This window comes from Lethenteron reissneri, chromosome 45 (assembly GCF_015708825.2).
Source record: "Lethenteron reissneri isolate LAM-NWPU_2019-01 chromosome 45, ASM1570882v1, whole genome shotgun sequence".
Lineage (NCBI taxonomy): Eukaryota > Metazoa > Chordata > Hyperoartia > Petromyzontiformes > Petromyzontidae > Lethenteron > Lethenteron reissneri.
The window spans coordinates 8,774,285-8,797,420 of NC_083823.1; the positions used below are offsets into that span (position 1 = coordinate 8,774,285).

The 23,136-nt window shown below is 53.8% G+C and overlaps 1 protein-coding gene across 1 annotated transcript; it reads right to left on the minus strand.

The window, feature by feature from the left end:
- Nucleotides 1-2,954: 2,954 nt before the first annotated feature.
- LOC133353803 (DCN1-like protein 1) lies at nt 2,955-23,100 on the minus strand. The gene is made up of 7 exons (XM_061570219.1): nt 22,964-23,100; nt 12,705-12,921; nt 10,393-10,561; nt 10,134-10,264; nt 6,953-7,035; nt 5,982-6,078; nt 2,955-4,993 (listed from the first exon to the last, which is right to left on the minus strand). Exons 1-7 carry the CDS (start codon nt 23,027-23,029, stop codon nt 4,914-4,916), a joined length of 843 nt encoding a protein of 280 aa, XP_061426203.1. The 5' UTR covers nt 23,030-23,100; the 3' UTR covers nt 2,955-4,913.
- Between the last annotated feature and the right edge of the window lie 36 nt (nt 23,101-23,136).

The following is a 23,136-nucleotide window of genomic DNA, read 5'->3' on the forward strand; positions in this document are numbered from 1 at the left end:
CAGGCCCCCCCCCGCCCCGCGCTCCCTCGGCCTCGCGCAGTCTGCAGAGCAAAGGCGACGGCCTCGACACACGTGGGGCGTGCAGGTTGTTCCGAAACGCCGGCTTCTCTATAAAATACGCGACAATATCCCAAAGCCGTTCCCGCCGTGACTCCCACACGTCCACGGTGCAGTGGAAAGTTGGCTTCTGTGGCGGGGGGGAAATGTGTAAAACACAGACCGGACCAGACCAAGCCAAATTGCTCTTTCATCCCCTGCAGATCCCATGTCCACATCTGTTTGGCACCTCCGTAGAGAAGCCCTCTCCAACCCACCCCAACTGCTGAGCCATAAAAGTCCTGGTCAGAAATCCAGGTTCGGGCACCACTCAAATTCCAGAAACGTTCTAATCGCTGCTTCTGATAAAGGTGAGAAGCGGGGCTGCAGCAACCAGAGCATCACAACGCGTGGTTATGATTGCCAGAGGAAAATCGAGTTCAGCGTCGTTCTGCAGAACCAGGGCCCTTTCCCGTCTATGGAATTCCACAAATCGCGTCGGCGTCTCAAATGAACACATTTGTATTTTGGAAACAATTTCATTAGAATCTTCAACTGTGTTCAATTGCATTTGTTATTGCTAGCAGATTCATTTGCTTTGGTGGACATCCATGATTTACCCATAGCCAGCGTGGGGATTTTTGGGGGTGGCTTCGTAAGAAGTGAAATGCAATGCAACCAACATTTATTTCCCGATGGAGACGAACAAAATTAAGAAGTTATCACAAATCCCATGAGCCTTGCTTTCTCCCTGTGCACGAGTAATCGCATTTCGCGGGGTATCTTTAGGTTTGCATGGGATACGTTCAGATCAGCCGCTGCCAAACTGCAACATTCATCCCACAATGGGCCTTCAGAATTAGTCGTGCGGTGGCTCGGATGACCTTTGCCAGTGACCCAATTTAAAACCCTCATTCCCGCTCGCGCGCGCGCGTGTGTGCGCGTGTAGATATGTACATGTTCTCACGCGTATTATGTCGGATTGTTTTTCCCTGGCAGCTGCGGCGTGGCGGTTACTTTCACGTCAAAGTGAAGCCGGGGGCCGGAGTCGAGGAAACAACCACGACCGTGGCACTCGTTTCACCAGTTTCACGTACGACCGCTCCTCGACGCATCGCGGTGAACGCTTTCATGGATTCAATGAATTGTCAAGACGAGGTGGGGTAGGGGGTGGTGGGGGGTGTCGCGATTCGATTCACTATTTTTAACCGCGGCAAAAGTAGCACCTCTCGTTGTTGCAGGGGTCAAGGAGCCGTTACGTAAAATGCACACGAATTTAAAGTCAATTCACGCACAATCAATTCACACGCATCTCCACTTGCCTATAGGGCGTGTGATGCAATGGTTAACCCCTTCAATTGCCAACGACGCGAGTTTTGCGATTCACTTGTCTTCACGCTCGGTCATTTCGAGTCTCGGATGTGTCTCCGACACGGCGGTGCACATTTTATTGTTGTTGTTCGTCATGGGTAGCCCAAATGTGAGCGAGAGCTTGTGCACATTTCACGTAAATTTGATTAAATCGATTCTCATGCGGGCGACGCATTGCACCGCGGGCACAAGAACGGATTTACAAAAAAAAATCAATGGACGCGTTCTTACGACTGTACACTCGGTGAACAAAGCCTCCTCCCGCGCGTCTGGGCCACCGAGAATCTAAGTCGAGGTGGAGCTATAAATACATCTGTTTGCAGTGCTGGGCCACGCTAGCCAGACATGGGGTCAATTACAATGACAGCAATGTTCGCGGTGATCGCACCTAAGCTGCCATTGCAAATCAATACAAATGACGATATTAAAAGACTTTCGGATCTGGCGCAAAGCCCACCCCCCTCGAGTGCCGGTGCGTACGAAATGCCTTCAGTGGTGTTTACCCCTTGCACGAATGCAAGTGGGAAGTCCTCACTCCGATGTCTTGTAGGCAACAGGCCCACAGGTGGCAGGGGGGCGGGGGGTTAAAGGGACGGCAGGGCCGCGTTTCCGCGTGGTTCGAGACGGAGAGCGACGCTGCACCAGCGAACCCGACAAGTGCAGCTCAGTGCCCTCCTCCTCCTGCTGCTGCTGCTGCTGACAGTCCACGGGTCAGAGCCAATACTGGGATTGGTACCGCCACGGGGTCGGCCCGTGCGTCGGTGGCACTACATCACCGCGTCTTGGCAAAGCAATATCAGCGCGATGTAACTTCACAAAATGTGCCTTTTATCAGATGGACTTGCGCACGGAAACAAATGCAAGTGTTTCCAACCTGTGGTGGTACCGATAGTGATGTAGGTCGTGCACTACCCGTGAATCCACTGCTGGATGAGGTCATCCCCATGGCGTGCAGGTCATGCGAGTTATTTGACCTTCAGCACGTTTGTCAATGGGGGTTGGTGAAGGTGGGCAGCATAGAGGAACAGGGCAGCATAGAGGAACAGCGCAACTCGTGATTTGCTGCAACGCCCACTGCGTTATCCCGCAATGCAGAATGTAACCAATCTTTGCGAGGTGTTGGACGTTAAGCAGAGTTCAGCCTGCACAGTGCTTGGATGGGTTACTACCATTCACAAACAGGTTGCCATAGGGGCCTGCAGGACCAATAATAATGCCCTTGAATTGCCAATGAAGGTCTCCAAGACGTTTTCAGGATGGTTCTGCGTTTGGATATTTGGCCAATTACACTTGCGAGCGGTATGCGGGAGGGAAATCAGGAGTACCGAAAACCACGCTAACAAGGGGTGTGAAATGTCAGAGCTCCGCACATTATATTCAATCCACAGGCAGACGCAAACCACTGGATCCCATCTGTGGATTGAATCCATGATTGTGCTGCAATGCCCTGGGCACCTTGCAGCCCCACGAGGGACACACATCTCTGGTCCGGACTCACGGACTCACCCCGATGTGCCGGCGAGTGCTCAGCGATGGCTCCTCACAGGTTCGCAACACTCTTTAATGGAAAGTGCACAGAGTAAACCCTTGCGCCGCCAATCCCTCGCCACGCCGGCACGTCGTACACCGCTCCCCGCGACGCCAGTGCTGCCCCCAGACACTTGGCTCCCGTAAGATGCATTTACATAATCGATCATCTCACTCCACAAACTGTACATCATCTTCACGCAGCAGTCATCTTTGTTGCCACAAGCATTTCTTTGTGAACAGTTTTTGTTTGTTTGTTAAGTTAATGTATATACACACAATGTCAACCCAATGTAAATGTCTCGCACACCGCAGCAGGCTTCACTATTGGTGAGAATTGGCCATTGAATTACTGCCACCCCCCTCTCGAGCACCGCCACTTAAATGTTGGTTGATATCGTCGGGGTGGCCCAGCCTGGAGGAGGTGGGGCGGGCAAATGGGGCGACGTTCCCCCGGGGGGTCTCGCACCCAAGAGGGCCCCACAACGGGCCTCTTTAATGCACGCCAACGGACAAGGGGGCTGCTTCCCCGACGTGGCATTCTACCCGGGCCTCCAGGAACCTCTCGGCGGCCCCAGCAATGGTCGCCTTCTCTTTTGTTGTTTAACAAGGGAATTCAAACGAGCTTTGAAATTAAACGGTCAACGGATCTGCGCCACGGCGACAAGACGTCGGCCTAAGTAAGCAACTGCAATCGCTGCGCTTTCTCTCTTTCGAAGAGGCCACGGGACAGAGTCTCGTTTACCCTCCCGGGTTTTCAGCCGAGCCGAGCCGCTCCATCTCGCGCTGCAGTCCGAGACGATCGTTCTCGCATCCCTCGAGACGGTGCGGACGCACAGAGCAAATCCCGAATGTCTGGCCTGGTCCGTGCGGCCGATGTCGCGAAGCGGGAGCGCGCGCACACACGTGTCACTGCCAGGGACGAGGAGGGCGGATGGACGCTTGCGACAGCATGGAAGATGAAATGAGAAGGTGGACGGCGTGGGTGGGAGCTCGGGTCAGAACGACCCACGACCCTGCCGCATTTACGTGGCAAACAGGGGGACAGCAAAAGGATGGCGGCTGCACGTGCTCGCGAGAAGTTCATCCCACCGCAGGTAAAAGCAGCAAAAGCTTAAACGACTGATCGTATCGTGGAGAACGAGCTGCAAGTCTCCGCTCGTTTGGAGGAGGGCCTTTTGTCGTACGAGGGTACGGCTTTCACAGTTGGACCCTGGAAGATGGATTCGACTCCAAAGATCGTTATCGGAGGCAAGGGTCGTCCACGAGATGTTCGCCACTGCGCCGGGCGGTGTCGTGGCCCTAAGTCTCCGGACGTCCAGTGAAGCGTTTGTTTCCGACTCGTGATTTACTCGTACTTTGCGACGTTAGATTTCGCCAGGCAGGCGGCGACCCGATTGCGACAACACGATTCTCGCGGGGTAACATAATTTATCTCTCGGACGATTTCTTTAAAACAAACTCGAATATCGGGCTATTTCATCAATGGAAAAAAAAATAAGTAACTCGCGATCGATACATTAGCGGGCGATTTTAAACGTCGCGTTGAAATAAACGATAGAGCTTTTTGTGTGGGAGCTGCTCGTCCCTAGCGGCAGCGGTGATCTGGGGGAGCCTCCGGCCGCGTGAGCCGCAGGCGCCGGCCCAGCTCGATTCTCGTGCTCGCGGTCCCGGCACGGGGGCCACGCGTGATGAGCAAATTCATAGCAAACTCTCGGTCCAACGCTGCCCCAACCCCCCTCGTCGTTGTTAGACTCTTGGTAGAAACTAAACTATCTCTGTTTTTTAATTATCATCATATGCACACAATATTGGCAATTCTGTTGATATTTTATGAAATACAATTCTCTCTTTTTTTGTGTTTTGTGCTGTAATTTAAAAACAGACGTAAAACAAATTCTCCTTCCCCCCCCCCCCCCACTCTTTCTCTCGGGTATCCGACTCTCCGCCAGAAGAGGGCTGTCATTTTCCGCCAAAACTCAAAACATGGTACGCCGCGGTTTTGAGACCACGGGTCGCGCGTACTCTACAAAGTCGTCGATGAGGACGGGCCAGGCTCCTGCACGCACGGACGCACCAGAGCACGAGGGAAACACGCACACACACACAGGTGCACGGGGTTAGGTGTGAGCTTGAAGGCTTCGGAGGTCAGGTCATGTTCCAGTAATTTTGGGCCACATCTCAGCTTGCGTGGCGTATTCTAAAAAGGGGGTGCAGCCTCCTGCGAGGTCCTCATTAGCAGCACTAGCTGCACCGTCACGGTTTTGGCTCGTGGTAGCGTGTGTGCACGTGCGTTACGTCCGAGTAGCGATGCTCGCAACGAGCAGAGGAATGGGCGGATAAACACGCTGCAAGGTGGCACAGCCGTCGGCACAGGCGGCGCCACTGCCAGTCGTGTCAGGCAGACCCATTTTGTTTTAGGTTCAAATTTATTCGACGTAAATTTGAACCCATGACACCTGGGTCTGACCTGTGACTTCTTATCAGCATACCCTTAGACACTTCACGTGGTCACTAAGTGCACCCCGTCTGATACAAGAGGTATAGTGATGTCACTCAGTGGCGAATGGCTGGTGTTGATGATGAGCATATGGGGGAGGGGGGGGGCGGTTGTGCAGTGATCAGCACTGAAATATGATCCTAATGCTTTGGGTTTGCGTCCCAGGCCAGGGCTAACATCAGTCGCAAGTGACATCTGAACCTATCGTGCGCCTCCCCTAGTACTCTCGAACAAGACTTGCACCAACGGTCTACAGGCTAAATGGCGATCGTTCTCCTCCGTGTGCATACATCCCTGCGCAAGTGCGATCTGGGAGTGTCCGTACGTGCGTGCCGTTTGACTAGGTCTTGAGATACGCTTGCATTTAGACGCCTTCATACACTGAAATTATTATTTATCACGCTTGTTTATCCAGCACAGCACGAGTCTCAAGGCTCTTTCAGGAGGGTCACGCCGAGTTTCCGAGTAGGCGGGGGGGGGGCGATGAGGCTCGGTGCAATCCTAATCGAGTCATTGGCAGGTGATGGGGCTCTAGCGCTGGGCCCACCTTCCTCGTCGTAGTTGGACATGTCGTCTGCGATCATGTTGCTGAAGTCAAGCAGCAGGTTCCACGTGTCCCGTGAGATGGCGCGCTTGTGATGTTCCTGCGGGGCACGGTGTCCGCACGCATCGCTCAACGGTCGCCAGTCCCCCACCCTGGCCGGGGGGAGGGGGCCCTCTCGGAGCTGCGCGTGGTGCTCGCTCAACGTTTGTGCGGCCCAGGGTTTAATTAGTTCTGGCCGGGCCTGTGCGGGTCGACGACCCAGGACGCCACGTCTGGCCGTGGCTGCCGCTCCACACATGCCACCCCCTCAAGTCTCTCTCGTCTGGCCGTAAAATATCCGGTGAGAAATTAACTCCTGGTAGGGCCCATGGGTGCGTCCGCACGCCCCAGGCAATTTGCTGCGCGACCGAATTTCTATTCAAATCACCGTCAAACATATCACCAGGGGAACGGCTTCGTCCGCGTTTGGTCGAGTTTGTTGCATTACAAGGACTTGTCTGGCCACCCCCTTCACGGCAGCCGAGGACCCCCCCCCTCCACCCCTTGGTTATCTCCGCCCGCGGCCACATCACGATTGCAACACAGTCCGCGAGTGCGTCGTGAAGTGCGTCGCTTACAAATCGAGCACGCGCAAAGGTGTCCGCGTGCGCGTTGCTAACGGAGTTGCGCAACATTGCGCAGCGTTCACGCACAACAGGCAACATTGGCATTTAGCTCCTGAAGGTATTGCCACACACAAAGGGTAGAATACCGTCTGGTGTGTAACATTGCACGGCATTACACTCCCCCTGTTGTGCAAGTCTGTGTACTGCACGACTTCTCCAATGGGACTTCTCCACAAATGGCTGCGCTCCCCCCCTATGAGAGATCTGAAGAGAGGCCCTGTATCGTGACGTCACACCAAACGTGTTTATACCAGAGAGCACACAGCAACAACAAAGTACGTACTTAGATATATATATAAATATACTTACTAGCAAAAATTTGTTCCACAAGTCTAGAAATTTGAACTTGCCGGCGAGTATTAAATTCCAGTACGCGATCGCCATGTCGAGATCTGTACGGAACACGCACACACGCGCATACAAAGACAGAGATCCCGCACATAGCTTCATAGCTGTCAACCCACACGGTTCGCCCCGTATTCTTGTACAGGGAAATTGAGTTCAGGTCCATACTGCGTACAGACGTTTCTATACGGGCCACACAAATGTTGTCTATTTGCTTGTGTTTGTCCCTTGCGATGGGACTTTGTAGGATGAACGTTGAGATGTATAAGGGGCACGGGGTGACCAATAAGGTCTGAATTGGTCTGCAATAAGGTAGGGCACTGATCACGGGTTGACAGCTTACATAGACTGTCGGAAAGAATGGCATTAGTGAGCATCCATGGAAGATGTCACGGTGCATGAGGGGGTGGTGTTGGCAAGCACCGTGCCCGGCCGCCTTTGTTTCCCTCACGCTGATATTTACACACTGCACCAGATTCTGATTTCAGGCTAAGTCGACCTAGGGGTGGGCCAGTAATTTAAATAATCAGCACAGCAGTTGAACCGAGTTTGAACCGAGTTTGAAGTACAGCACGCCAACCACTACGTTGCCACTTTACACAAAGACAAATGTTTCCCGTATAGCCTTAACAGACTGTTAGGGCAGGTGCTGTTAGCGAGCACCTATGAAGGTGGGTGACCAACACCACGCCCGGCCGCCTTTGTCTCCCCAGTGGTGATGTTTATACACCAGGTACTCCTTAAGACTGAGTCGACCTAGCGGAGGCCCATGACCGTTTCAGATAATCGTCACTGGTGTTGGCCGTGAGCAGGTATCAAACTTGGGTTACCGGGTTCATAGCGCAGCGCGCTAACCACTACACCACGACTCCACATCTTTACACACGCATGCAAGCACAGACGCGAGTCACTCTGAGCTGGCTTCGAGGTAAAACAATTTCACAAAAACGGACAATTAATTAAGAAATGGAATCCTCCTCCTTCAGTGTTGCAGTGCTATCGTGGTTCGCTGCCAGGGGGCTCTATCACAATTGCATTAGGGCTTTCAATCTAAATCATGTTGACACCTAGGCCTCGGCAAGGTAAGGTAAAAGTTAAAAGGTAAAAACAACGAGCCTACCTTTACCCTACCTTTTACCCTTACCCATACAAATTACCCGATTACAGGGTAATTACTAGGCAACTACACATGAAAAAGGTTTATAACAGTAAATGCTATAAGGTAGAGCACTTTATTCATATAGAATACTCTCGATGATTCCAATTTTACACGCTTGTTGTCGTCGTTGTTGTTGTCATTGTTGTTGTTGTCATTGTCGTATCCTCAAATCTTGTAACTCAATTTTAACCTACTTCCTAATGTGCTATCGACTGCACACTTGGTATACTTATGGCATACTGATGACAATACTATATTCTATCATAATTTTTTTTTTAACAATCTTTGTAATATGTTATGTTTCGGCTTGGATCTAATTGTCCACGCTCAACTGACGTTGGCTGTAATTGGCCACGGTCCCTTACGTTATGGCAAGCTTCGGGGCCACTTCCTGGAGTTGTGGAGTTCTGCCACTACTAGTACATTTAATAAAAGCGTGTTTAAAATTTTTTTTTTTATATTACTTATTAAATGGAGGCCACGGACTGCGCCACGGAGATTTTAGCGGTAAACAAGGTACCGTATTTACCGGGTAATATTTCGCGCTACCTTTACCCTACCGGGTAATTCTTCCGAGCTACTTTTACCCTACCCTTTACCTTACCCCTTGGCATGTCGACACCTTTACCTTTACCCTTTTACCCGGTAAAAAGGGTAAATTACCTTACCTTGCCGAGGCCTATTGACACCACAACGGCTGTAACATTTATTTTTAGTCGGTAACAACACGGCCACTCGATGCCGCCAGGACAGCCTGCGCCGTGCCGGACGCGAGGCAGCTCCGATAATCCCGCGCGATGGCGTCGCTGCCCAGCGGGTTGGCGCGTAGATACCACGGGGGAAGGGCATTCCACGTGCGCACAATCTCGCGACAGCGTCACGTGTAGTATTACTATTACGTTTGTTTACCCAGGAAAGAGTCTTGAGACTCATTCAGAAGGATCCTACCATGTTTTTGAGTAAGGGGGGGGGGGGGGGGGCGATGTTGCTCGTGTAATCCCAATCCAGTCTTTTGCAGGTAATTTTCTAGCACTGGGATATTTTGCCATTACCAGTTAAATTCTGTGGGGTTCTTTATTACTATGGGAGGAAATCGGAGGAGCTAGAGTAAACCAATGCAGAACAGCGAGAGAACATTCAAACTCCATGAAAAAAAGCCACCCGAGTTAGGAATCGAACCCACGGACATTTGCTGCGAGGCACCAGTTGTCACCACTGCGCCAGCACCCCGCCACCTTAATTAACTCGGTTCCTGTGCACGGTGCGATGCGTGCCGTCTGCCACGAGATGGAGCCTTGTTTTGATTGCGTGGGCTCTCCAAGCATCACCACATGAGTGAGTGAGCTCAGCGGCGGTGGCCACCGGTAGTGGCAGTGACGGTGCAACGCACAGCAGCCAGACTGCCAGGCAGCGCAAACGAGGCTCCCTCCGGTGTCTCTCTGGTGACTTGACCGGTGTCAAAAACTCGTCTCCTTGTCACAGTGCTGGGGTGCACGTGTAAGTGTGCATCTCTCCTGTCAATCCACTGCTGGATGAGGGCCTCCCCAGTCCGTATCGAGGTTCAGTGAATCGGACTCCTGGCCTCGCCACGTGACAGCGAGCAGGTTGCACGCTCACCGCCCGGCGCAGGGGTTCACGTCTCAAATCCAGCGGCTGCCCTGACCAAGGCTACCGGGTGCGTTTACCCGTACAAAAACACGCAATTTGCTTCACAGTCGACGTTGAATATCCCATGAGGTCATTGCATGGTGGCGTCATGGTCCAAATTCGAAAACAATTACACCGCAAATTACTCAACCGCAATTTTGCAAAGCAATCATTTGCATCCCCTGTTGCACAAACTTGGCAGCACCCTCCCGAAATGGTCATGGGACTCGGTGATACTTTCCACGGTAAAAAAGCATCGTAATAGCACAAAGGATAACCTCGGCACGACCTTAAAGCGATCGTCGACAGAGCTGACCCGTCGCCGCGCGCGAGTCTCACCGAGGCTCTTCTGCCCGGGGTTCTTGGCGAAGTTGAAGGTGAACTGATAGAAATCCTTGAACCGGACCTGGTCTCGAAGCTCCTGCTCCAGCCGCGGCAGCAGCGCTTTCAGCTTCTCCGCGCTGTCGCACCTGCACTCGTCCCCACCGAGACCACACCCCCACGCGCGTCACCCCGCGCGTCGGGGCCCCCCATCCCCCGTCGACGGGCCCGACCTCCCCGCGCGCGGCTACGGGACGCCCCGGGGCGAACGTCTCACCCGAGCTCTGTCATGCCCTCGAGGAATTCCTTCTTGGAGAACTCGCACTGCGTGGCCGCTCGCAGCTTCCACGCCACCACGAGGACGCTGATGCTCGCCGGGTCCAGGCGCAGGTCCTCGCAGAACTGCTGCACGCCATCGATGCCGATCTTCTCCTCGTCCGTCGGGTCTGCGGGAGGGGAGGGAGGTAGGTAGGTAGGGAGGGAGGGAGGGAGAGGAGGGAGGGAGGGAGGGAGGGAGGGGAGGGGAGGGAGGGAGGGGTGGCACTCGTGGCACTTGGAGGAATTGCGCATGCGGTCACGTGCTGGTGGCTTTTGGAACCAGGTGGTGATTCTTAAATTATTGCTTTTTGTTTTGGTTTTACCGTCTCATGAGCATTGTCCGTTGTCTCGTTTGTACCGGCCAGGTGGCACGGCGGTGGAGCGAGCAACTCGCAATCAGAGTGTTGCGAGTTCAACTTCCGGTTGGGGGGAGGGGGTTGACCCAGCCAATTATCCCTCCGGGGTCGAAAATATGAGCACTGTTTTGAGGGGGAATTAACAGTGGTTGTCCCGTGGATAGATTCGTCCGCCTGCCTTGCAAATGGGGAATTTCCAGCACTGACGAAGGAGTGTAAACGTGAGATCAGCGCGTCGCCTCAATGCTCCTCTTAACAGGAAGTCACCGTGGTCTTGTTTGTGTTTGTCCGCTTCGCTCGCCGAATTTAAACATCAGCATATGATTAGCATTTTATCTTCACAGATTGTAAATAATCGATTCTCTAACGCACACAATACAATGCAGGGATCATGAGCGAGAGAAAGTAACGTTTTAACCCGTGACTCGCCGCCACACGGGCACACGCCTTCTCCGCAGCGCCATCTGCGCGGTGCGCGAGCGGCAAGCGCAGCCGAGACCTCGACCTACGCTGCGCGAGCCGCTCCATCAGGGGCCGAGCACTTAAACAAATAAGTATTGCCCCCTTTCCTGTATACTCTTAAACGGCCCCAAATGGGAACAGATGTTTCGCTAAAAACACTCCCCCGTACGACGGCAGCGCCGAGCCCCTCTGCACTTCAAACACCGGCAGTGATTCATGGCGCTTCTAAGCCGCCGGTTCAAAGGTCACAACTCTACACAGGCCATTTTTTTTTTCTGCACGAGCCAATTTAGAGAATTTCTCTCTCTACCCGTCTCATCGTCCCCCCCCCCCTCTAACTGCTGGCCGTGGTGCGGCAGTGAGATTGAGCCACGCCGACAAATATATTTAACGAGGCTTTTGCCCGTCCAAGGACGGGTGTATTGCAGTAAATCTGAAACTTGCAAGCGAAAATCAGATCGCGACGCGATATTCATTGCATCCATTCGATTTGTCAGGGCACGGTGACACAGACTTATTTTATTTAAAGGTTATAATCCCTTGTTCATCATGACTTCCTTTGTACTTCGATGTCTCAACTGCCTTTGTAGTGAGGGTGGTAAGTTGACGCTGAGGGGGGGAGGAGGCGCCTCGGCCCCCCATGTGGAGTGACGTCACCCGCTAATTATTATGAATAAGAGGCAGGTTCATGTGGAGGACGTAACCTGTTCATGATTATTAATGAGGGGGGCTGGTCGACGTGGAGTGACGTCACGAGCGTTGCACACAGACATTCTTGGCTCATTATAGTAGGTAATAATAATGGTGGGGGGGGGGGGTGTCCATTTGGAGGACGTCACCTGCTCATGATTATTAATGAGGTGGGCTGGTCGATGTGGGAGTGACGTCACGAGTGTTAAGGACAGACAATCCTGGGTGATGATTATAGTCGGTATTGCGGTTAATGAGCACAGGTCCAAAGGCCCATATCGTCAAGTTGCCAGCTACAAAGAGCACTTTTTACATTTGTGATAGATCAGTGTGAATAGGTTTTTTTATTTTTATTGAGCAATGTTATTATAAGAACTTGGGGAAAGAGAGGTGATGAGAGTGAGTTCCAAGGTGGAGCAGTGCGAGAAAAGAAGCAGAAAATAGACTTATGCAACATGGTGGCGGTAGCGGAACACCGTACGGATGAGGAGATGAAATGGTCTCGTAGACCGAGTCCTCGGCACGAGTGGAGGAATCGGCGAGTGAAGCGGACGGGGACACGAGACATGGCAGTATCGATGTGGGCGAGCGACAAGGAGGGAGTTCCTGGGATAAATCGGCGAGTGGCCGACCGCTCTACGTCGAATTGTCCGTGTACGTTGAACCTCTCTCGCACCGTACGTAGCCGGCCGCGTTCGTCAGAGGCGCGGGGGAAGGACAAGAATCCTGCCCGCCGTCCGCCAGGCCTCGGCGGCGCCGGTACCTTTGTAGCGGTTGTAGAGCTGCTCCAGTCGCTTCCTGTCCACGGAGCTCTTGACGCTGTCCTTGTAGTAGACGTCGGGGTTCTGGAAGTAGTTGTCGATGGCCAGCTCCAGCTTCCAGTCGTTGTGCGCGAGGCAGGCGATGGCCGTTTTTTCACTCGTTTGCGTGAACGCCATGAACTGACGCACTTTCTCCTTCTGAGTCGACTTGAGCTTGTACTGCACGCGGCGCGCGCACGCCACACGGCACGCAGTCAGCATCGCCGGCAGGGGGGACAGGGTCGCGGGGGGTCCGTCCCCTGGGTCACCGCCTCTGCTGTAATCGTAAACACGACTCCGGAGCCGGTTAACGATGTGCTCGTACTTGCCGGACGACAAGAGCTAAGCAGGATGGAGCTGGCTCCGAATGGAATGGCAGGCTGTCCATAACCCAACTCGACATGAAGTGACCACCTCGCAACCCAAATCCACACCAGCAGATGGCAGTACAGCAATGGCTTCCTGAATCCATCTGTGCGGAGCTGCGAGCGTTAGCATCTCGTATACGCAGGCTCTTGTCTGAAAACTCCAGTTTCCTCCACAGGGCAAACACTTCCGAATGAAACTGGCCAAGTATCCCAATCAAGGACCCTCCTGAAACAGAGTCGTGAGACTTCAGCGAGACTTTCTTGAACAAAGAAAGGGCATTATTAATCATTCATACTCCAGAATGTAAACGAAAGGCACCATGCAGACTGAGAAGCCCCGACGGCGCTGGTTATGAATGGTGGCAGCACCGATCGATAATTCAAGCTGAAAATGGGAATATGCTGAGTCTGCCATGTGCGCTGGGCCGATCGCGTGTGCAGTGATCAGCTGGAGAGAAGTTTATGGAAAGTGTCCTCATGATGTCTGCGAGTGCAACGCGATACACTGGGACATTGCGCGCACATAGCATTGCGCAATAAATTATACACCGACCATCGCTGCCGCATCGTCCGTTTGCACACAGACACGGTGTCCCTCCAACCCATGGACTTCGTGGAGTGAACTCACCACCACAATTGCCGCGGTGACACCGCAGTCGCAGAAGCAGCCTCGTGAGAACGGTGACCTGCCCGCACGCGGAGTTCTCAATCCACTACCGCGTGAGGGCCTCGCCGCGCTGTGCGGGTCGTGGGTGTTATACTTCACCGCGGTGGTCAGTCCGGGTCACGCGGCCGCCTCTGACGGCCTGTTTGTGTGCGGTGGTCACCCAAGCAAGCACCATCTCAGGCCAGCCCTGCTTAGCTTCTGAGATCTGACGAGACCGGTCGACACTGCGGGTGATTTGGCGAGGGGCATTACTCCCGTTTAGAACACATTTTAATTTATACCCCGAGTGCAGTTGTTTTGTCTTTACGCTCGCTCGTTTAATTGACCGTAAACCCGTTTTCAGTATTGAAATCAAATCTAAATTACGTGCGGAGGCACACTGTCTCCGTGAGCTCCCATCACCTGTCAACATTCCGATTCAGCCGATCGCGCGCGCACACACACACACTTTAATTGCGTTTGGTCAGGAGCGGCAATCACGCAACTGCGTGTGTACGATCCTGTTGGGGCTCGGCGCAGTGCAGCCAAGCTTTACGCAAACAAATTAACGTAACGAGCCACACGCAGCTGTGCGATACCGTTAAGAGCACAAGGCACATCCCTGTGGCACCCCGGGGTGAACAGGGGATGTCTGTATCCGGGCCACGCAGTCAGTCGTACCCACGACTGCCCACCATCACCAAGTTCCTGAACAACAACAGTCGCCATTCGCCACCGAGTGGTGGTGACGTCCCCACAGTGCCTGCGCCTGGCTAGGTACACTTTGAGGCCACGTGACGTGTCGAGGGCTCGACGCGTCAGATCCAGGTGTCATGGGTTAACTGAACTAACTGGCAGATGCAGCACCTTTGCACTGTGCAGCGTGTTGGCATACGCAGGTACATACACAAAGAGCACCTATAGAGTCAATACGAGACTGTTGGGGCAAGCGCTGATAGCGGGCACCAATTAAGACCACCAATTAAGACCACCAATTAAGACCACCACGTGTGGCCAGCACCAACCAACCACCTAATATTTCTTCGAGGTACCTGTAGTTAAGGCCGAGTCAACCTTGAGGAGGCCCAAGACATCCTCGGACATTGCTCGTCAATCAAAGCTGTCCATGGCGCAAACCGAAACTCGGGGGGTGCAGGTCGCACGGGATCCTCCCGCAAACCGATGCTTACCCCCTCCGCAGAGGTCAACGGAGAGCAACAATTTCCCAGAGTCAGCGTCTCGTAGCGGCGTGAGCGCTTTTGCTCGCGTGCATGGGTCTTCCGGTTCATCACCGAGACACCCACCACCCCCTCCTCCTCCGCTCAATCACCTCCTCCTCTCGCAAATTAAATGATTCAGAAGGGGCCTGCATTTTTAATAGGCGACGGGCCCCACGGCAGCGGGAGGCGGTGGTAATTATTACGAGGCCAGGCTGGGGCCTCAAACGGGCGACCGCAGGAGGCACCATCCCTGCAGCTCCACCCTGCTGCAGACAGCTGCCTGCAGCAGCTCCCTGCAGCAGCTCCCTGCTGCGGCTCCACCCTGCTGCAGCTCCACCCTGCTGCAGCTCCCTGCTCCAGCTCCCTGCAGCAGCTACCTGCTGCAGCTACCTGCTGCAGCTCCACCCTGCAGCAGCCCTGCAGCAGCTACCTGCTGCAGCTCCACCCTGCTGCAGCTCCACCCTGCTGCAGCTCCCTGCTCCAGCTCCCTGCAGCAGCTCCACCCTGCAGCAGCTCCCTGCTGCAGCTCCCTGCAGCAGCTACCTGCTGGAGCTCCATCCTGCAGCAGCCCTGCAGCAGCTACCCGCTGCAGCTCCACCCTGCTGCAGCTCCACCCTGCTGCAGCTCCCTGCTCCTGCTCCCTGCAGCAGCTCCACTCTGCAGCAGCTCCCTGCTGCAGCTCCCTGCAGCAGCTACCTGCTGGAGCTCCATCCTGCAGCAGCCCTGCAGCAGCTCGCTGCAGCTCCCCTGCGTCTACATCCTCTCTACAGCTCGGCTGGCACCATGAGTACAGTTCAGTCGACGAATCCACTGAACGAACGTCATATCAGACTCTTTTTTTGTGTGTGCGTGCGTGTATGTTGAGGAGCGGTGGTGTATTGATTAGCGCTACGCTGTGCTATGAACCCGGCGACCCGAGTTCGATTCCCGCTCATGGCCACCACCGGTGACGATTATCTGAACCGGTCCTGGGCATTCCCTAGGTCGACTCAGCCTCAAATGAGCAGCTGGTGCGGTGTGTATACATCGCCGCTGGGGAGACAAAGGCGGCCGGGCGTGGTGCTGGCCACCCACCCCCTCGTGTGCCGTTTCCAGCCTTCATAGGTGCTCGCTAACAGCACTTGCCCCAATAACCTGTTACAGGCTATATGGGGGTTCTTTGTCTTTGTGTTGGGGTAATAATTGGTGTCCGCCCGAGAAAACCCCTGCAAGCCACTCCAAGCGTGACGTGGCCGATGATGCCGATGACGTCACCAAACCCAGCCCCATCGTCTTCTGTCCAGCAGCACACTTGGGAACAGATGAGACTTTTTTGTTTAACATTTTCCTGTTGTCCGATGAGTTGAGTAATGGACCCGATATAATCAGTGGAGTAATCGTTTGCTCATATAATTGGACATCCCAGCTCTCACTGACTCTTAAAAACGGCACATAGAAATCACCCTTCCTCTGTGTGTGCAGAAGTTGTTTACAGACAAGCTTCATACTTCCTCTTTCTCTGCCAGCCACGGACTCTCTCTTTTTGAGAAAAACAAATATCGTACTGCCGTCTCCTCTCCCTGTTGTTGTGCACGGAACTCCAGTGGAGAATAGCGGGGCAACCGTCTAAGCGGGACCGTGATCTGTGTAACATACAAATAAACTCAAACTCTCCGCGCTCTGTCGCCTTCCAACCTCTGAATACCCCCCCCCCCCCTCCTCAAAATAACAGACGGGAAAGTTCCCTCTTTGTACAGCGTCTTGCGATGTGGTTCACATGTAGACGACGCTACACGAGTCCAAATTGTACCGCGCAGCCATCGGCTGACAATGCGACGTCAACTTGCTCGTACTGTTAACGACCAAGGAAGTGATAAATGCGTCGAGATCACTGTCCGGGTCATGCCCTCTGCCATCCACCACCCAGCCCGCATATCCATCCCGCCTGTCTCAGTGTCAACTGGGCAAAAGGGTGGCGCAGCATCAACACTCGTGCCTGACAGCAAGGGCCTGGGTTCGATTCCTGACTTGGGTGCCTCTCTGTGTGGAGTTTCTATGTACTCTCTCCTCCGTGTTCTGCATGGGTTTCCTCCTGCCACAGCTAAAAAAACCCACGTAGAATGCAACTGGTATCGGTCAAACATCCCAATGCTGAAGGGCTACCTGCAAATGAGTCAATTGGGATCACACCGCAGGAACTTCACCACCCCCACCCTCCCCCCAACTGAGAAAACTTGGCAGGACCCTCCTGAAAAAACGTGTTCACTCAGTGATACTTTGCTGGGTAAACAAGAATAATAATAATCATATCTGTGTACACATGTCCACCACTCTTGTCCCCAAGTCCACAAGTCCAGTTTGCTTCTCCGTGTCCACGTTTCCACCCTGGATGCCCCTGTGTCTACATGTCCGCCCGCTCCGGTCGCTGTGTCCAGGGCTTGTGCCATCTCGAACCACGAGTGGCATGCACCACCGTGAAATCAACAAAGTGCTGCCTTTTTTCTTACACATAGAACTTACACCTGAATCAGGGAGTGCTCTTGGTGTGCTAAATATTAGGTGTGGAACGATTAATCGGATTGCCGATGGAAACCGATTCTCATGCTCACGGTACACACGTTGAATTCTGCGTGGAAGAATAAATTATTTACAATTCATGCAGATTACATAATGTTGCACGATAATGCGATCCAGCCTGGTGGCTCAGCAGTAGCGCGAGCGGCTCGCAATCGAAAGGTTACGACTTCAAATCCTGGTTAGGGGTGGACTCGGCCCATCATCCCTCCGGGGTCCATAAAATAGTTACCGCTTTGTGTGGAAGTGGCAATGGCTTATCCTAACAGAGAGCCTCACCCCTGCCAAAGAGATGTGGAATTTCTACCACTGGATTAAGGCGCTGCAAAAACAGGGGATGAGCAACGTCTCGATGCTCATTTGAGCGGCAGGAAATAATCCGACCTTTTCGTAGACGTTAATTATCGATCATTAAAATGATTGAAGACCATAAATCGTCACAATTCATCAAATGACGGAGGGAGGCGGGGAGGGAGGGTGTGAGGGAGCAGGTGAATTTGTTCGAAGCCTGGGAATATTTTTAGAATGGCCCTTTCTTTGCTGGACACTCATGCGGCTTAATTTATCACAAGACATTTTCCTTGAGAGCTGCTGGGCTGGTTTCGGAGTGGGGATTACCGACGTAAGGCACGAGAACTAACACGTGAGCGCAAGGCGCACCCCCTATCCAGAGCACTCCTCTATCGTGCCTAGAGAATCCTATGAACAGGTTTTTGACAAAATAAGGGAGAGACGGGTATCTGGCATGCCAAAATCATTCCCGGAACAGCATTCCAGCTGTTCCGGCTGAAGTTGAGTGCCGCGCGTATCGTAGCAGAGAAAGGGTAGCAGCGGTGGCGCCGTCGTGCCACGTGCTCAGAGTAGAGCACTGCGAGGGGTCTCTCTTAAGAGAGTGGCACGCACGGCGGTTGTGAGAGATCGTTGCAAAAGCGACGAGCACCTCTAGCTGCTCCTTCTTCGCTTGCTCGTTACATGGCGGTGTTCGGTTTGCGCCTTAGATGCCGATTCAGCTGCCGGCGACATTAGGTCTAGAGTGTCAGTTTTGTAGGAAAATGTGACGCCTCCGTCAGGCAGGAGGAAGAAAACCTCTGACAGCCCCGTAAGAATAATAATAATGATGTCGTTCTCTCCGACGTGTTTCCAGGTTGCACCACGTGTTGTTCGGCATGATGTCTGACGTTTCGCTCTTTTTCTTGGAGAAGCTCCCAGCACGTGCAGCGAGAAGTCAGACATCGAACCGCTCACGACGCAGCACGACAACGCACCGGAGAGCCGTGCAGCGCGTCTGCCAAAACCTATGCACGGTCGTAAAACACTGCCTTACACTCAACTTTGATTTTCATTGCCGAGTCCTGGGAGTTGAAAATGTGCGGGGCACATCAAGGACACGGTGAAGCCAAAATTAGAGTGTGTTTCTACGGCTGAAGTGGCCGTGCATGGTCGCGGGTGTTCACCGGAGCCGGGCACGCGCGCCCTCCATTCTGCGCCGCTTCAACCTCATTGTCCACAAACGCTCCAGGCGCCCGCCAGCACTGCCCTGCAGGCCACAACACCAAGCCCCCCGCGCGCAAGCCTGGACAGAGCCGGCGCGCGCGTCTGGCGGAACCCAGTCGTGCGCCCGTTGCTCGCCAAGCACGGGAGACGCCGCTCGCTCACGGCGCCGGCTTGCCGAGCCGCCTTTGCTGCACGCATTTGCGGAGTTCCTGCGCTTTCCGAGAAAATTTCCCATCCCTTCTCAGATCTGGTTAATCCTGTGCCGCCCCCACTCAATCGGTGTAAAGCGATATAGAGAAGAGCGGCCGTGATATTTCGGCGCCGCCGCTCACACCGAGTTGTCCTCTGTGCCCGCCGTGGCAGCGCCGTGCTGTGCCGTGCCATGCCGCCTGGGTCTGGCAAGCATGCCTCACATGCTTGCCTTGCACTGTACTCGGCGAGTGTGTATATATATGGCCGTGCTCTTCGCCGAGCTGTACAATGACACCGGCTCAATCCCTCGGCCAGCCGACACGGGCGGGCTCAAGCGGGGGTCGCTCACGGCCTGTAAGTTTATTACTAAATAAGGCACAATTTTATTGATTAAAATACCTGAATCAAAGCATTGAGCGTTCCCAGCTCCACTTAGAGGCGCCGTGCAGAATGAAATATTAAAGCCCTGCTGATGGCACCCTTCGGTTTAACCCCCGCAGTGACTGGTTATCGTTTAAGGGCAGCAAGGTACGCGTGGAAATATGCACCTGTTGTCAGTGTGTAAGCATGCAGAGAATACACTTTTCTAAGGAGCAAATACCCGATTTGCTGGCAGTAACAACATCAATATCTGATGGGGTTAGCAATGGATGGTAGGAGAAACAGGTTCAGAAGAATATCATTTTTTGAATCTCTGGAAGGATGGGGAAGAAAGCGCACGAAGACAAAAAAAACTAAGGCCAACGTGCCAGTATCCTCCCGCGTGCACACGGCACAAAAACCACCGTTCATTATCAACTTGCAGCGATATCACGACGACACTTGAGCCAGGCTGGGTGACCTTTGATGCCAACTGGGATGGCAAAGGCTTTCCAGCAAGTCACAGGACATCACAAAAACAAAAATCCCCCGTAAAGCCTTTAAAAGACTTAGGTTCAGTGTTGTTAGTGAGCACCTATCAAGGCCCGCACTTGCCGCCTTTGTCTTCCCGGGTGCCGATGTTTACATCCCGCACTCGGTACTCAATTAAGGCCGAGTCGACCGAGGTGTAAGTCCAGAACTGGTTAAGGTATTCGCCACCATTATTGGTCGTGAACGGGAATTGAACTCCGGTTGCCGGGTTCATAGCGCACTGCGCTAACCCTTTAACCCTACCACTCCCGACAACAACCGCCATTCGTCACTAAGTGGCGGTGACGTCACCACGGCGCTTGTGCCAGGCTATGTGCACGTTAAAGCCACGTTAAGTGTCATACGCCCGTTGGCAGGTCACTGGACAGACCCAGGTGCCATGGGTCGACTGAGAGATGAGTGACCGATGCACCACCTGTTCCCCCTACTGTGCCAACTTGCTGTGTTTTATCCACCCGACGCTCCGCTCGTTGTTGTGAGCGTTGCTCCTCTGCCCTCCCATGTTGCTGGAGGGCGACTGCCTCCAGCTGCCTAGTAGCGTCCTTCACCAGCCTCCTCTACAGAGACCAATTTTGACACTGCTGGTCCCAGTCATCGTTAAGTCCACTCAGCTCCACATCCTCTTGTACCACATCACTCCATCTCTAGCCAAACACACTCACAGGGCCCTCTATGCCATGACAAGTTCAGGACAGGTGGATTATTTGGCCGATGGCTCCTCTGGGGGCATCTACAGTGAAGGCTGAAAGCGCTGCTCAGTTCCTCTGCACATATGTTTGGATGTGGATGAGGCCTCGATACTTCCAGCAGAAATTAGACGGCGGAGATGAAGGGCATCCTCCGAGATTGAGTCAAGCTACCCGGCGTCAGGGGAGGGGAGCAGTATCGATGGGCATTTGGGCTCATTCAGTGGGGTTCGAAATCTGGAGGGAACTTAATCTTACTGCGAGTTAACTTAACGGAAGGGGCAGATTCTGAGTGAAACACACACATGAAGTTGGCATGTAATATCACTGAAATGTATTCTTACACTCGTGATACACGCATAGAATTATGTATGTAAGAATAATGATTTACTGTTTATGCAAATTATCTGTTAATGCTGTGCATAGAAGGGCGAAACGTGACAGAATATACCAGGTAGGTGATACAATGGAGACAGAACACAAGTTACAGTACAAATGAGACAGTACAAATGATACAGTATAAACAAGACTTTACAAAGGAGGTTTTAAAAAGACTGGATTATATGACTTAAATGACAATTCATGTAAGCGTTCGGGGAAATTAATCTGCAAGTGCTAGTAAGAGACTCAAGTGGCAGGCCCAGCGTGGAGCCCTCAAACACGCAACTGCTGGGCTGACCTACGAGGACGTCCGGAATCTGAACCGTGGCCCAAGAACAGGGTCAGGGCCCAGGCGTGACCTCTGACCTGATACAGGGTGCAGTCGATATGCTTGACCCTGGTGTTGAGTCACCCTTGACCCCTGATGGTAGTGTCTGGGGTCAGAATTGAACCCTGGTCGCAGTGTTCATGGTTTGCCTGTGACCCCTTTATTTAGGCAATCAGTTTGACCCCCAATGTTTAGGATATCCTTTGAACCCTGAACCCAGTGTTTATGGAGCATATCTGAGCAAGCCATTAGGGTACATCCTTGACCTCTGACTGCAGTGTGAAGGAGCCAACGTTTGACCCCTGACCCAAGTGTTTGGGGTCTGGTCCTGACTCCGCTCTCCCAGCCTCTCACGATAACAAACACTGAGCTAGGCCACAGCAAGACCAGCCTCGACTCTCTATCCACCGTCAACTACTACCACAACAACAATCACCAACATCAACAACAACAAATGTACATCACTAACAATCACGGTGACCCCGACCATTGGGCCTGCCATATTCCGGCCAGCCTCATACACTCGTCAATGTGTTGACAGTCCACGCTATACACACGAGCGATGACGACCATCATATGGACACGGACACACATCAAAGACAGTCGGGGCAGCACATCAACAACAACAACCACCCAACACGGCCATGGCTGATGACACCAACAACACCAACACCGCCGTCCAAGATTGCCGTGTCCCTGCGGCCAGACACAGCAATGGGGGCCTAGCACGGCGCACTAGTCGGGCAGCAGTGACAGCCCGTCGCTACGCGTCAACACCTTGATGGCCATCAACAACTAACATCGCCAACATCGTCACCACATCACCACAAACAACATCAACAACAACACGAGTCCGTCTCCACGGGCCTGCCAACGAAGTGGCCCAGCCTCCCCACTCGGCGTCACAGTGACAGCCTCTGACTACACACACACACACCACCATCACCCTGACCAACCACGACCATCAACAACAACGTCACCATCGCCCAACATCAACGCCACGTCCACCACCACCACCACGAGCCCCTGTGCCCTGCACGTCCCCCCAGAGGCCGCGGCGCTCGCCACAACGAGAGGGCCCCTCGCCCACCCCGCGCCGTCGGCTGCCGCGACCCCCATCGCTACCAAACCTCCACCATCGACAACATCCACCCACATCAACAGCAGGACCACCACCACCACGACCCCCTGCCCGAGAAGCCGGGGCCCCCAGGGCCCCCAGGGCCGCCAGGGCCCCCAGGGCCCCCGGGCCGACGGACCCCGGCGCGGGCTGTGAAGATCGCGAGCCGGGGGAGAGGGGAGAGGGGGGAGACTGCGGAGGAGCCGGGGACGTGGTGGAGGTGGTGGAGGAGGAGGTGGTGGAGGTGGTGGGGCGAGCGAGGGGGCGAGGGAGTTTGGTGAGAGAGGGTGGTGAGAGGGAGAGACGAGGACGGCTCACTCACCATGGCGGGACGCGGCTGTGTCTCACCACCACCACCACCCTCACCCCAACCCGCACGGGCGCACATGCGCAGAGCCCGGGCACGCCTCCTCCTCCTCCTGCTCCACCACCAACACCCGCCTCCTCCTCCTCCTGCTGCTCCTCCTCCTGCCCCCCTCTCTCTCTCTACCCTCC

Coding starts and splice junctions, on each gene's coding strand:
- LOC133353803 (XM_061570219.1), bottom strand. CDS start 23,029: ATGTGCGCCCGTGCGGGTTGGGGTGAGGGTGGTGGTGGTGGTGAGACA. Junction 10,265..10,392: donor GAGGGCATGACAGAGCTCGG/GTGAGACGTTCG, acceptor GGACGAGTGCAG/GTGCGACAGCGCGGAGAAGC. Junction 6,079..6,952: donor TGTGGAACAAATTTTTGCTA/GTAAGTATATTT, acceptor CGTGCCCCGCAG/GAACATCACAAGCGCGCCAT.